This window comes from Ammospiza nelsoni, chromosome 14, assembly GCF_027579445.1.
Source record: "Ammospiza nelsoni isolate bAmmNel1 chromosome 14, bAmmNel1.pri, whole genome shotgun sequence".
Lineage (NCBI taxonomy): Eukaryota > Metazoa > Chordata > Aves > Passeriformes > Passerellidae > Ammospiza > Ammospiza nelsoni.
The window spans coordinates 18,310,612-18,324,722 of NC_080646.1; the positions used below are offsets into that span (position 1 = coordinate 18,310,612).

The 14,111-nt window shown below is 53.3% G+C and overlaps 3 protein-coding genes and 1 non-coding gene across 8 annotated transcripts in view; 3 read left to right on the forward strand and 1 right to left on the reverse strand.

Annotated features, from left to right (window-relative positions):
- CPEB1 (cytoplasmic polyadenylation element binding protein 1) overlaps positions 1–3,691 on the forward strand; it is a 37,447-nt gene extending 33,756 nt beyond the window's left edge. For all 5 annotated transcript variants that reach the window (XM_059482506.1, XM_059482507.1, XM_059482504.1 and 2 more), the window contains 3 exons: positions 1,178–1,272; positions 1,484–1,564; positions 2,208–3,691. In XM_059482506.1, coding sequence (XP_059338489.1) covers positions 1,178–1,272; positions 1,484–1,564; positions 2,208–2,318 — 287 coding nt within the window. In that variant the 3' untranslated portion in view covers positions 2,319–3,691. The remainder of the gene's footprint in view (positions 1–1,177; positions 1,273–1,483; positions 1,565–2,207) is intronic.
- A 637-nt stretch (positions 3,692–4,328) lies between these two features.
- On the forward strand, positions 4,329–7,052 carry RPS17 (ribosomal protein S17). Its single transcript, XM_059482221.1, has 5 exons — positions 4,329–4,508; positions 4,708–4,859; positions 5,338–5,443; positions 6,488–6,553; positions 6,928–7,052. The coding sequence occupies exons 1-5, from the start codon at positions 4,506–4,508 to the stop codon at positions 7,006–7,008; spliced, it is 408 nt and encodes a 135-aa protein (XP_059338204.1). The 5' UTR covers positions 4,329–4,505; the 3' UTR covers positions 7,009–7,052.
- Positions 5,042–5,169, forward strand: LOC132079796 (small nucleolar RNA SNORA71). The gene has a single exon (XR_009419457.1). It is a non-coding gene; the product is annotated as a small nucleolar RNA SNORA71 (small nucleolar RNA).
- Positions 7,053–7,516: 464 nt separating the features above from the next.
- Positions 7,517–13,724, reverse strand: TERB2 (telomere repeat binding bouquet formation protein 2). Its single transcript, XM_059482220.1, has 7 exons — positions 13,661–13,724; positions 13,159–13,240; positions 11,700–11,845; positions 10,773–10,831; positions 8,119–8,213; positions 7,923–8,011; positions 7,517–7,854 (listed from the first exon to the last, which is right to left on the reverse strand). The coding sequence occupies exons 1-7, from the start codon at positions 13,722–13,724 to the stop codon at positions 7,712–7,714; spliced, it is 678 nt and encodes a 225-aa protein (XP_059338203.1). The 3' UTR covers positions 7,517–7,711.
- Positions 13,725–14,111: the final 387 nt, after the last annotated feature.

The following is a 14,111-nucleotide window of genomic DNA, read 5'->3' on the forward strand; positions in this document are numbered from 1 at the left end:
GTCCTTGTTCAGTGCTGTTAGTGGTTGTTGGATGCTGCTGTAGCTGCTTTTCCGTTCCCAGGGCAGGGACAGTTGTGGGTCTTAACCCATTCTTGGGCTCTTGTCACCAGAGGTGAAACGTGGCATGTCATGATGTGTGTATGTCCCTGGAGACCTGATGGGCCAGGGGACAGCACTGAGGTGGCTGTCTGTTGGAAAGGCCCCACAGCCTGTGTCTCAGGACCAGCTTTCCAGGCTCAGGCTGCAGCAAGTCATGGACTTGGAGAGATTGTGGATCTCCTGGTGTTGCCAGGCAGTAACAACGTCAGAGCTTGGTGGTGCAGAGCTGTCACTGCTTGGTCACTGTGCTTGGATGGTAGTCAGGCTTTTCTGGGCAAGGCTCAGGTTTAGGGCCTGCATGTTGTGCTGCAAAGCCCCTGCAGTGCCTTCAGGGGGACAGTATCAAGGAGGGTGGGAATGGCACTATGAGACTTGAGGCAAATCCTCAATGTGGCTGTGGATGAGGTGTCCCAGAACCTCCCTGTGCTGGCCCTGTGAAATCCCAGTGTGTGACCCAACCTCCTGAGGTTCATGCAGAGCCCAGGTTGCTCCAAGTAGGCAAGATCCATTTCCCACAGCTCAGTGGTGCTTTCACCTTTAGAGCTGTCCTAAAGTCACAACAATCAGAGCTCAGTTTTGGCAACTAAGCTGTGGCCTGGTTGGTTGTGCTGCTTGAGGGCATCTGTAACCCCAAACTGGATCCAGGCCCTCCTGCCTGTGTCCTGTGTGATGCTTTGGGAGTGGAATGGTTTTGGGTGGCACTTTGTCCTGTGGCTGAGCTGTGGGGATCTGCCAGTGTCAGTCCTGAAACTTAATAGATCTTGGCTGTAAGGAAGTGGTGCTGGAAAACTGCTGACCGGCAATGAGGCTGCAGAACACAAGGCTCTGGGGTGAGGGGGCTGGGATAAAAGCTGCTGAGCTGTCTCAGCACTGGTGCATCTCAGGTGTAGCATGAAGCACTCTGCTGATCCTGGGGATGTGGTGCCTGGAGAAGAGGCAGGAAGGGGGCTCTGGAAACCATCTACCTGTCAAAGCTGCTTCCCTGTCTGAGTGGCACCAGGGAGGGGGCGGTGCTGGCAGTGGTTCCTTCTTGATCTCTGCTGTTCCTCCCTAACCTTTGTGGTCTGGCTCCTTGCAGGGTCGGGCCGTGTCACCTTCAACAACCAGCGCAGTTACCTGAAGGCTGTGACTGCTGCATTTGTGGAGATCAAAACTACCAAGTTTACCAAGAAGGTGAGTGGGGCTGGTGGGGCAGCCCAGGGAGGGGTGTGCATGATGGGTGGGACTGCTGGGAGCACCAGTGTTCCTGGGGCTGCCCCACATTCCTGCTCAAGCAGTGGGAAGTGGGGCTGCTGCTCTGCCAGCCCCAGGGGTGCTGCTGGGGGTGGATTTGAGGTTCCAGGGGAAGGTGCTGCTCCGTGTCCACTGCCTGGTTCTCCTGCAGGTTCAGATCGACCCATACCTGGAGGACTCCATGTGCCAAGTGTGCAATGCCCAGCCTGGCCCGTTCTTTTGTAGAGACCAGGTAAGGCCAGTTCTGCTGCAGCCTGTGCTTCTTGAGGAGGAGCAGGCCCTGCTGCTGGGTTTTGGGGAAATATACACTGGTTGTTCCCCAGTGGGCAGGATGGGGCTCAGCTGGGAGCTGGGTGACCTTGTTTTGGAGGAGGTGCAGCCCTCATGGGGAGGGCAATGCTGGTACTTGCCAGGAGGCCGAGGCAGGCAATGTCCAGCTGGCTTTGAGCCAAGGGTGCTGCAGTTTGCTGGGGCTGTGCCAGCACTGGACTTAGTGGTGCACTTGAGGGGAGGGGAGGCTGCTGCTCTGTGAGCCATGATGGGCTGGGGTTGAGGTGCATTGCCTTGGGGCTGGCTGAGGCACAGGGAGCTCTGGCTGCAGGCAAAGGACTTTGGCTGGGCTATGAGCAGGAGGCAGCGATGCCATGGGAATGATGGGAGCCCTGGCAGAGCCCAGCTACTGCCCCAGTGCCCAGTCCCTGATTTTCAGACCTATTCAAAAGATGGAATCTGGGCACACCAGGCCCTGCACAGCGTTGCTGGCATTCCCTGTCCAACCCACGGATCCACTGTGCTGCTGGGGGCTGCGAAACCGGGCAGGCATGAAGGGAAGGAGTGGCTGTGCTGGTGTCACCAGCCCTGTGCTCTGCCCACAGATCTGCTTCAAGTACTTCTGCCGCTCGTGCTGGCACTGGCAGCACTCCATGGAGGTCCTGCGCCACCACCGCCCGCTGATGCGCAACCAGAAGAACCGGGACTCCAGCTAAGGGGCACCGGGCCCGGGGCTGGCACGGGCAGAGTCCTGGGAGAGCCTGCCACGAGGAGAGCGCAGCAGCGCCCGCCGGAGCCAGGCCCGGCTGGGGACGTTCTTCCTGAGGACTGATGGGGAAAAAACAAAAATCTTACATTCATGTTTGCACTTGCTGGTCTTTTTGTTTCTGCACTAATGCACAGTGAGTTTTGTTGGGGTTTGTTTGGGGGTGTTTTGAGGGGGGGAGTGCCCCTCAAGCCATTCTGCAGTTCCCAGACTTTGGTTCCTGGTTTGCTGACGAGAAGCAAAAATTGAAAACGAATAAACCCAACCAACCAAGGGCCATGTGTCGCGGGGGCGTCGCCGCAGGCGCCCCCGCCCTGGTTTTTTTATTTTTTAAAGGCGCTTTTTTACATTCCTTGCAATACTGGTGGAGAGAGCGCAGGTCTCATTGGTCATTGTTTTGCCGTTGCCATACAGTGCCTTTCCATTCATTTACCCCCACCTGGATGGTGTGACCTGGGTGTTCAGCTGGCGTTTTTTACTGTAACAACAAGGAGACTTTGCTCTTCATTTAAACCAAATCATATTTCATATTTTACGCTCGAGGGTTTTTACGAGTTCCTTTTTACACTCTTAAAAACAGTTTTTAAGTCGTTTGAAATGAGAGATTTTTTTCTTTTCCTGGCAGCTTTTAACATTATTGCAATTTGTGTCTGGGGGCTGATGGCAGGACGTTGTAAATCCAGGGGTTTGCAACGGGACAGGCTGGGCTTTTTTTTTTGTTTTTGGATTTGAAACTGGACGGGATGAGGATCTCTGAGCTGCTGTATATAGTTTTAAATAGTTTGTTGCACTTTTTTAAGTTGCACTTATGGGGGGTTGATAGAGGTTTTTAATCACACAAAGTCACAGGACTTACCTTTTCTTTTGTAACAAGCTAAAAAAGGGCTGCGTTTTGGTGGACGATGAAGGTTCCTGGGAGCCCTTTCTCTTAGAGGGGACAAGTAATTTTCCTTTCCTTCCCGAGATGTTTGGAGTATCAGTGCAGTCGACTGAAATGCTGCTGCTGGGATTTGAGACCTTAATTATGCTGATCACATTATTATTTTGTTACTTTCCCCTCTATTGGAAGCTGTGTGCCAAAGAACCAGTGTCATAATTTCTCCCTCTTTACTATGATTATTTTTTTTTTCTTTCCTGCTGAGCTGATGTTGCATTGTTGCATATCCCAGCTGCTCTTTGTGGGGTTTTGTGAAGCTGTGTGTGAAGTCTCTACCTCATTGTAGTATATGCAGGCAAGACTGCACTCTCCTACAGACGTGTGGAGTAAGCTGTGGTGTAGTTTTTGGCACATAATAAACACGTTGCAGCAAAAAAAAAAAAAAATTTCTTGTGCCTTGTGTGCTTCATGGGAGATCTCTGCAGCTTGGAGGCTGTGGTGTCACTCCTGGAGGTGTGGAGGAAGGTATGGATGTGGTTGCGGGGAGGGATGGATGGAGCTTTGAATTGTGGATGCTGTTGGTGGGTGACTCAGCTGGGAGGGAGCTCTATCTGCTGGGCAATGCATTTTTAGATCCTATTTACCTGAGGTCCCTGTAGGCTCCTGGGCTCCAGTCGGAGCTCCCCTAATTGCAACAAGAGGTTAATGAGGCTGATGGAGGGGCCCGTGCTGCCGTGTGCTCTCCCGCCGTGGCCGGGAGGTGTTAATCTTGCAGGGCTGGGAGGGGAGAGGGATCCAGGGCTCCTCTCTGGGGCTGGGGAGGGCCGAGTTGGACTGGGGCTGCCACAGAGGACACTTAGTGTGTCCCGTGTCCCAATGCAGGCTCCGGGCTCCTTCCCTGTCCCACAGCGGTGACTCTGCAGCAGCCTTGTCCTCACCCTCCTCCTCCTGTGGGCTGGGGGCTGCGAATTTGCGGCTGCTCCGCGTCCTCTCTCGGGGCCGGCTGTGGGAGGGGCTGGTGCCGCTGGCACCGCAGCTCTCTGCAATTCCCTTCCCGGGCTGCTCCATCCTGTTCCGGGCCGCCGGGCGCGGCGGGAGCGCCTCAGGCCGCGGCCCCGCCTCAGGCCGCTCCCGCCTGGGCTGGGCCCCGCCCGCCTTCCCGTCCACCTCCCCCTCCGAGCCGCCAGGGGGCGCACTGAGCTGCCCTGGCTTCCGGCGCCTCCCGCCCCCGTCCGCTCTTTTTCCGCGGCCGCCGCCGACATGGTGAGTCCGGGTCCCGCCATCCGCCGCCATCCTCAGGCGGGCCCGCGCCCCCGCGGCGGGGAGCGACTGTGGGGACCGCAGGGGACCGGGGCGAGGGGCATGAGGGGCGGTGAGAGCCCGGGCTGGCTGGGGAAAGGGGAGATTGGGGCAGGGGCCTCGGCGGAGCCTGACCGGCGGCCCTCCCGCCCACCCCGCGTAGGGACGCGTTCGGACGAAGACGGTGAAGAAGGCGGCGCGGGTGATCATCGAGAAGTATTACACACGCCTCGGGAATGACTTCCACACCAACAAGCGCGTGTGCGAGGAGATCGCCATCATCCCCAGCAAGAAGCTGCGCAACAAGATTGCGGGGTGAGGCACTGCGGGCCCGGCTGGGCTTTGGGTGCTGAGGGGTACCGGGTGGGCTTTGGCTACCGGAGGGGTTGCTGAGGGTTCGGGCACCGCGGGGCTCCGGATGGGCTTCGGGCAGCCGGGGGTGTCCCGGGGGTTTGGGCATCGGAAGGGCCTGGGGGATTCGGGCACGGCGTGGGGGTTCCTGCATTCGAAAGTGATTACGGTCCCGCCTGTGGCCGGGTCATTGATAGTGCAGGGAGAGGAGAGCGAGAGTTTTCCCGTGTTTGGGGGGGTCTGTGTCTCCCCCAAACCCTGTTGCTGTCGGACACTTTGATCCTCTGGACGTGATGGGATGGTGCCAGGGTGAGTGGTGGGACATTGCCGGGATAGAGGGTAACAGCTGTCCCCATCCTGCTGTGGTTCTGGGATTTGGGGTGTGGGGAAGAAGGGTGCCATGAGCCCTGGGAAAGCCCAGGACACCGCCGTGTCCCCGCAGGTATGTCACCCACCTGATGAAGCGAATCCAGAGGGGCCCTGTCCGTGGCATCTCCATCAAACTGCAGGAGGAGGAGAGGGAGAGGAGGGACAACTACGTCCCGGAGGTGAGGCTCCAGCTTCCCCATCGCTCCATCCTGCCTTGCTGTATCTCCATAAATGCTCCCAAGTTTCTTTAAAACAAACCCCCAGCCAGGAGAAGCTGAGGAGGGTTTGGATCAAGGGGGTTGAGGTGGATCCCTCCAAAGCTGCCACCTGGGACAGGAAGGACAGCTGGCTTCTCGTGGTTTGGTTTTCCTAACTTTAAATTTGGGAAAAAAGAAATTTGGTGGGAAGCAGGAGGATATTTCAGAATGGCTGAAAACCTGCCTTGCAGCTGGAATCCCCAGAGGGAAGTTTTGATAAAATTGGGTGGGCTCAAGATCTCACCTGTCACCTGGGTGAGGTGGTCCAGGAGGGCTTCCCTTGTTCCAGGAATGTGATCCTGTTGCTCCTAAATCCCGTAACCTTCAGGCATAGCACATCTTGCCCTTTCCCAGATCTTCCCAGTCAGCTCCTGGCAGAGCTGCCGGTTTCTGTGCAGGTGCCAGAGAGGGGTTACAGGGAAGGAATGTCCATGCTGCAGCTGTTGGTGCAGTGTTAGCACACAAAACCTGTGCTGTTTGTGGTTTCTTAGAAGAATCCTGGTCTTATGTAGCTCTTGGGGAAGGAAACCTCTGGAGGTAGAGTTTTTGGGGTCTGGAGGGGGCTGGAGGAAGTTTTGCTGGGATTAAAGAGCAGGAGAGCACAGTTGTCCTGGAGGTGGGACCGCCTTTGTTGGCACCATGGTGGCCTTGTGTCACAAGGCAGCTGTGAGTGTCACTGCCCAGACTGGTGCAGTTGAGGGTCCAGTGCCAGCTCCTCAGCAGCCCTGGCCTGGAGCAGGTTGGGCCTCAGTTTCTAAAGATTTGTCATAAATCAGGCTGTTCCCTCTACTGCCAGTGGCCTCCTGCAGTGTTCATTCAGGAAAGCTGTGTCCCATGAGGATGCTCCTGGCTCAGCTGCTGGAGCTGCTCCCCGCAGCAGTGGGATGAGACCAGAGTAGCTGTGGTGACATTTGGGTTGTTGTGGGGCTTTGTCAATCACACCTTTTCTCTCCCCTCTGTCCCCAGGTCTCTGCCCTTGACCAGGAGATCATTGAAGTGGACCCGGACACCAAGGAAATGCTGAAGCTCCTGGTTAGTGGCCACAGCCGTTCCTGCCCAGCTGCTGGCACATCCCTGGCACAGCTCCTGCTGCCCTGAGTGGCTGGGTGGTGCCAGGGGTGTCCCTCTGCCCTGGGTCCTGTGGGAGGATTAGTTAATATATGGCTTTTGGAAGGGCAGAGGCATGGAAGCATTGCCTCCAGCAGGGTGGGTGGGGGTGTTCCTTGCCCTCCATTCTGATGATTCCCTGTGCAAGGAGTCAATCTCTGCAGCAGGGTGGTCTCTCCTTCTTAGAAGACCTTGTGCTGCCACAGCACCTTCCCCCTTCCCACACCTCCCCAGATTAACCTGCCTTCACTGTCAGTGGATGCTGTGACTGATCCCATTGTCGCTGTGCTGTTTTCCAGGATTTTGGCAGCCTGTCCAACCTGCAGGTGACACAGCCTACAGTGGGAATGAACTTCAAGACGCCCCGAGGAGCGCTCTGAGTCTGCCCCTGTGTGTCGCTTTTCCAATAAACGTGAGGAAACCACCCCAGCCTGCCTGGTCTTTAGACACCCAAGGGATGAGGGAGGGTGGGTTCTTGAGGACTCAACACCTTCATGTGCACCAGCATCTTTTTGGGTTCTTTCCTGGCAGTTTGGGGTGTGAGGTGTAAAGCTGTTTGATTTTAGAGGCTCTCCTGCCTTTGGGGCAATGGGAGAACAACCATGGTGGTTCCTTGGAGCTTGTGGGAGCCTGTCCTAGGTTTTCCTGTGTTTCCTTCAAGTGGACAACCCAAGGATCAGGCTGTACCACAATAAAAGTTGTTTGTGCAGCCCTATTGGTCATTTCCAAGTGCTTAAACAAAAGGGAAAACGTCTTCAAACTTTTGATTAAATGAAAGTGAGGAGATGTCCCTCCTTGGATTGTTCCTCCAATAAAAACTTGCGTAAACTAGTTAAAACACATCTTAAACCACCACACACCCCACAGCCCCACAATAAAAAGAAAATATTTGTGTTTTGAGGAAAAATGTATTTATGTTTGTTGTGAAATTTAGTTTATGTAGTTACTTAAAGAAGCAAAAACTGCTATAACTGTAGCCAGTATTTAAGTAACACATTGAATGCTCTGAGCTGCAGTGGGATAATTTATAAATAATCTGGCAGCTCTTACATTGAAGTTTCTGCTGCTCCAGCCACCTGTTCCTTACCATTTCCTCTTCATTTTGGCCTTCTCACAGTAAATGCTGCATTTGCTTTGAACCCAGTACACTGCATAGCCCGAGGTGCCAGGGATGAAGTCGTGGAGTTCCCCCTCATATTTCTTCATGTCCCGTGCAGAGGCATAGCCTGGGGAGGGAGGATGGGCTCACTGAGTCCTGCTCCATCTGCAGCCCTCTCCAGGTGCATTTATTTACCTGTCACCATGTTATTTATTGGGTATTCCTGGAGGGCACGGCATGGAAATTCTCCCTGGGTGGGTGCTTCAGACTCTGTTTCTTCAGTGCTGTATCAGGAAGGGGAAAAAAAAAATCTGTGTGTTAGTTTCTATGTGTTAAGATTGCTTGGAATTGGAGGTATATCCAAATCCCACCACCCAAGCTAGGAAAATACCTCTCAGCCAGGTCTAGCACTTCCTCCTCTGATTCTTCTTCACAGCTATTTCTTGCTGCTTCTGGTTCCTCTGTTGGATTTTCCTTGGGCTGTGAATATCAGCACAAGAATGAGTTAAAATTGTCCCTGGGTCACCAGAGCACCTAGGACACGTTCCCAGTGCATGAATTTTTAGGGCTCATGATTTTAAGCATAATTCAGAGTTAAATTTTAAATTTAAGGGCATTCCTGCTTCAAAAATGCTGGGAAGTTGCTTTGAGAGGAGGGTGGGCAGTGACATGGGGAAGGAAAACACCAGCCCAAAGTTGGAATCCCTGGAACAGCACACTGGATGTGTCCGGGCAAGGGAGACAGTGCTTCCAGTGCTGTCCCCTCAGGGTGTCATGCAGGGAGGGACACACAACACAGCAAGCACAAGGAATCAGAATCAGTGAGGTTGGAAAAGACCATCAGGTCCAACCAGTGACCAATCACCACCTCCCCAAGCAGACCAGAGCACTGAGTGCCACATGCAGTCATTCCAGGCAGCCCATTCCAGTGCCTGATCATCCCTTCTGGGAAAAAATTCTTTCTGATGTGCAACATCAACCTCTCCTGGTGCAGCTTAAGACAGCGTCCTCTCATCCCATCCCTTGATCCCTGGGAGCAGTGCCTTGCCCCCACCCAGCTGCCCCCTCCTGTCAGGGAGTTGTGCACAGTCAGAAGGTCCCTCCTGAGCCTCCTTTTCTCCAGGCTGAGCCCCCCAGCTCCCTCCTTTTCTCCAGGCTGAGCCCCCCAGCTCCCTCCTGGTGCTCCAGACCCTTCCCTGACTCAGTTCCTTCTCTGGACCTTCTCCAGCACCAAAATGTCCTTGAATTGAATTCAGGGGTCCAGAACTGGACACAGCACTCAAGTTGGGGCCTCAGCAGTGCCCAGTACAGGGGAGAATTCACTTCCTGCTCCTGCTGGCCACACGGACCAGGTGCCACTGGCATTCTTGGCCACCTGGGCCCATGTTCAGCTGCTGCTGATCAGCAATCCCAGGACATTTCTTGGTTTCCAGGCACTCCTCTCAGTCTGTAGCTCTGCAGGGTTATTGTGGCCAAAGTGCAGGACCCAGACCTTGGCCTTGACCCTCCTACAGGTGATCCTGGTCCATTGATCCATCCTGTCCAGGTCCCTCAGCAGAGCCTTCCCAGCCTCCAGTAGAACCAAACTCCCACTCCGCTTGGTGTCGCCTGTCTGCCAGTGGTGGGCTCAGTCCCCTCATTCAGATCTTCAGGAAAGGTGTTGAATAGGGCTGGGCCCAACATTGATCCCTGGGGGGGACACCACTGGTGCCCAGACACCAACTGTCCCAGCTGTGGGCTGCAGTTCTCCAGGAGATGCTGTGGGAGATGGTGTCAAAGGCTTTGCTGACATCCAGACAGGCACATGCACTCTCTTTCCTTCATCCAGGTGGATCCCTTTGTCATGAAAGGAAATCAGGTTGGTCAGGTAGGACCTGCCCCTCCTAAAGCCATGCTGGCTGGGTCTGATCCTTTGGTTTTCCTGGATGTGCCAGGTGATGGCACTCGAGGTGATCTGCTCCATAACCTTCCCTGCCACTGGTCACACTGAAAGATCTCTTAATTCCCTAGACCCTCCTTCCAGCCCTTCCTGTGGAGGGGTATCACATTGTCCCTTGTCATCTGGGACCTCCATAGTGAGCCAGCACTAGTGATAAATGATGGACAACAGCTTGGCAAGCTCTTCCTCCAGCTCCCTCATCACCCTGGGATGGATCCCCTCCAGGCCCATGGACTTGTGAGCATCCAAGTGGCACAGCAGGGCAGTGACTGCCTCCTCCTGGGTTCCTGGGGGTCCATTCTGCTCCCCATGCCTGTCTACCACCTCAGGGGGCTGTTTGTCCTGATCCAACCAGTCTTAGTGCTGAAGACCGAGGCAGAGAAGATGGTAATTACCTCAGCCTTTTCCTAGTCCTTGGTGATGGACACTGCAATAAAGAATGAGGGTTTTCCTTGGTTGTCGTAGACATCTTTTATGGAAAATCCTTTCCTTAGGATTTTTCCTCCTGAGAAGCTGGAGGCCTCAGGAACAAAATGTAAACAATGATTATCTGCTGCTGTGGAATGCAACAGGTGCATCTGTGATTGGTCTCATGTTGGTTGTTTCTAATTAATGGCCAATCACAGTCAGCTGGCTCAGACTCTCTGTCTGCGACAGAAGCTTTTGTTATCATTCCTTCTTTTTCTATTCTTAGCTAGCCTTCTGATGAAATCCTTTCTTCTATTCTTTTAGTATAGTTTTAATGTAATATATATCATAAAATAATAAATCAAGCCTTCTGAAACATGGAGTCAGATGCTTGTGACTTCCCTCAACCTGAGACCCCTGTGAACACTGTCACACTTGGTCCTCCTTTTATATATATAATTTATAAAAATATCCTTTATAGAGGTGGCCAGATTAAGTTCTAACCAAGCTTTCACCACTCTAATTTTCTTCTTTCTGCATGACCTAAAGACTTCTTTAAATGCTTCCTGAGTTGCCTGCCCCTTTTCCCATAAATTATATTTGCTCTTCTTTCCCCTCTGAATTCCTGCGCAAGCTCCCTGCTCAGCACAAGCTCCTCCTCCAGCACATACATGTGTAGTATAAATTTTTCATCTTACCTGTTCTTCAAGGACATCTGCCTTCTCCCAAATAAACCGGCCAATTTTCCTTCTGATTTCTGACAAGAGCAACAAAACTAGTGACTGTGAGAGCACCAAAAAACACAACTCTGGCACTTGCTGCCAGTGTGATGCCCTGCAGGTACCTCTAGGGACAAGCCCAAATGCAAGGTGCTGCCCCTGGGCCAGGGCAATCCCAAGCACAAATTCAGGGTGGGGAAGAGTGGATTGAAAGCAGCCCTGAGGAGAGCTTGGGGGTGTTGGTGCATGAGAAGCTCATGGATGTGAGGTTCCATGTGTCCTGGGCTGCTCCCACAGTGTGGGCAGCAGGTGAGGGGAGGATTCTGCCCCTCTCAGGAGCAGCAGTGCTCCTCCAGCTCGGGGTCCCCAACAGCAGCAGGACACGGAGCTGTTGGAGCAAGTCCAAAGGAGGTCACAGAGATGCTCCAAGGACTGGAGCCCCTTTGCTCTGGACAGCTGGGAGAGCTGAGGGTGCTCACCTGGATGGAAGGCTCCAGAGACACCTCAGGGCCTCTTCCAGTGCCTAAAGGGGCTCCAGGAGAGCTGGAGAGGGACCTGGGGACAAGGGCCTGAAATACCAGGACAAAGGGGAAAGGCTTCAAACTGCCAGAGGGCAGGGTTGGATGGGATACTGGGAAGAAATTCTTCCCTGTGAGGGTGGTGAGGGCCTGGCACAGGTTTCCCAGAGCAGCTGTGGCTGCCCCATCCCTGGGAATGTTCAAGGTCAAGCCATTCTGTGGTAATAGATGGATCATACTCAGTCCTCTGGGAGGAAGAGCCGCTCCCAAGCAGAAGGAAAAAGTGCCTCCCTGCAGACAAGTAACTGTCAGCTCTAGTTTGCACCAAGGCTGTACTCAAGGGGGATTTCCACAGGAAAATATCCCCAGATGATTGTTTGTGCCTGACCTTCATGCAGGCAGGCAGGGGGCAGGATGAAGTGGCCCAGAACCACCGAGGGCCTCTCTGCAGCTCGGGTGCTCGCACACACTGAGAGGTAACAGGAGTGAAAGACCGTGGCTTTGCCCTCCAGGTAACTGAGGCTCTCGTGTATGCTGCAAGAGAGAAACAGAGCTGCTTTCCAAAGAGAACCTGGAAGCAAACCAAAACCAAAACGTTTAGAGGGGTGTTATCATGAAACTTGCTCTGAATTTTTTGCCAAAAGCCCCTAATTTTCTGTGATTTTCTACCAGTCACGTCCTGGCTACCAGCACCTCCCAGGGGCAGCCTGGAGGAAGGACAAGGGTGAACGTATTTTTAGGGATTACACAGTCCCACTCTGCTCTTCAGGTGAAACTGCTTCGGGGAGGGCAAAGACAGGATTTTTCTACAATTATCCTTCACCACACTGGTTCCTGCTCATACAGCTGAGCTCCAGCCCTCACTGTCCTCCTTAGAGAGGAATTAAATCTTGTTTGCTGGGTTTAAGGATGTGTAGAATGATTGCATTTTTTCACAAGGAACTATCTAACAATATACATTGAATATATATATATATATATATGTATGTATGTATAATTTTATAATTAGTAATAGTATATATATATGTTTATATATAGTATATATCATATATAGTATAGTATACTCTATATAAATAGTATATATACCATATATAATATACCATATATATAATTTTTATATATATATATATATATAAATTATCCAGAATTCCCCTGGGGGAGCAAGCTGGTCTGGCAGCACATTGTTGCAGAATTAAAGATGTTATTCTGTGTTTACTGGAATTCCCCTCGCTTAGCTGGAGCAGGTGGCTGAAAGATTCCAAAATTCAAAGCCAGTTTTAAGCACTGGTCTGTTAGAGAAACTATTTAATTCAGCCTAGCAAAGCCTAAGGGAAATATTGCAGCTTCCTTCCCCATACATATGTTTACATGACTAAATAATGAATAAATACAAATACTCGCTGATATTGAGGAAGTGAGAAAGATCCTTAAGACTTTCCTTATATATGTATAAATGTTCCATAGCTCTCTATTTTTTTTTAAGCATTTCTGTCCTTTTCTGTCCATTTTTAACCCAGTGCTTCCTTTTAGCATTAATTCACACTGGATTTTTGGAACCAGATTCCTTCCTTGGGAACTGTATCACCTCTGCTTTAGATGCTGATTTTCCAGCAGACCAGCAAGAAACCAGCACACTTAATTTAATTTATATCACTGTTAAGCCATTCTCAACCCATGGATGGTTTTTCTCTGTCTATCTATAGCTTAGTGTGGGTGTGAGTTCTCCTGAGCCCACTGGTCAATGGCAGATCCACGCCATGACTTTAAAAACACACCCTTAAATTTTACAGGATGTCAATATCCATGAAATACTTTTCACTAAATACATTAAAGCCTCCTGTGCCCACCTGCGGGTGTCGGGGTGGGCAGCATCGCTGCTGAACAGGTAGTCAGCATCCAGCCAGTGGGCAATGGTCCCGCCGCCATCGACTGCAGGGGACAGGGAGCCAGGTGAGCATGGCCATCCAGGGGTTCCCACCTCGGGGTGACCCGGGGAGGGGACAGCTGCTTGTGGGGCCACCCTGAAGTAGAAGCTGTGACAGCTCCCCATGCCTGTGGGACTCCCATTGCTCCCCTGAGGGTTGGGCAGGGCTTTTCCTCAATGTGGGCGCACCGTGGATTGGCCAAACTCGTGCTCTGTCCTGTTGTGTGGGTCTCAGTCCCACAAAGGGGTGACAGGGCTGTGTCCCCACTGCTGTGCCCTGCTGAGGAATGATGGATGGGTTGTGCTCCCCTCCTAATTCCCTCTGAGCGGTGACACGGCCGTGCCCCTGCCAATTCCCCCGCTCATTCCTGCCCGCTCCGTGCCCCAGGGCTCCCCTGGACTTGGCCGTGGTGTGGCTCCCTCACCCCAGAGCCCCCGCGGGCCCGGGCTGACGCTCTGCGAGAACCAAGCGCGGTGTCCGCGGAACATCGCGGCGGGAGCCGCCCGGGGAGGAGACGAGAGAGGGAACCGCCCTGAAGGGCTGGAAGGAGGCAGGAACCGCCCTGAGGGGAACGGCCGTGAGGGGCTGGAAGAAGGCAGGAACCGCCCTGAGAGGAGACGAGGGCGGGAACGGCCGTGAGGGGGTGGGGGACGACAGAAAACGCCCTGAGGGGAACGGCCCTGAGGGGAAATGAGGGCGGGAACGGCCCTGAGGCGCTGGAAAGGAGGCGGGAACCGCCCTGAGGGGAACGGCCGTGAGGGGCTGGAAGAAGGCAGGGAACAGCCGTGAGGGGGAAAGGAGGGAGGAACCGCCCTGAGAGAAGACGAGGGCGGGAACGGCCGTGAGGGGGTGGGCCAAGACAGGAACCGCCCTGA

Bases quoted from the DNA above. Each gene is read 5' to 3' on its own strand.
- RPS17 (XM_059482221.1), top strand. The intron at 4,860-5,337 runs GTGAGGCACTGC...GTGTCCCCGCAG, and splicing joins CTGCGCAACAAGATTGCGGG to GTATGTCACCCACCTGATGA. The intron at 6,554-6,927 runs GTTAGTGGCCAC...GCTGTTTTCCAG, and splicing joins AGGAAATGCTGAAGCTCCTG to GATTTTGGCAGCCTGTCCAA.
- TERB2 (XM_059482220.1), bottom strand. From the start codon at position 13,724: ATGTTCCGCGGACACCGCGCTTGGTTCTCGCAGAGCGTCAGCCCGGGC. The intron at 8,214-10,772 runs GTAAGATGAAAA...TTGTGCTGATAT, and splicing joins CAGATGTCCTTGAAGAACAG to TCACAGCCCAAGGAAAATCC. The intron at 8,012-8,118 runs GTATTTTCCTAG...TTCCTGATACAG, and splicing joins GTGCTAGACCTGGCTGAGAG to CACTGAAGAAACAGAGTCTG.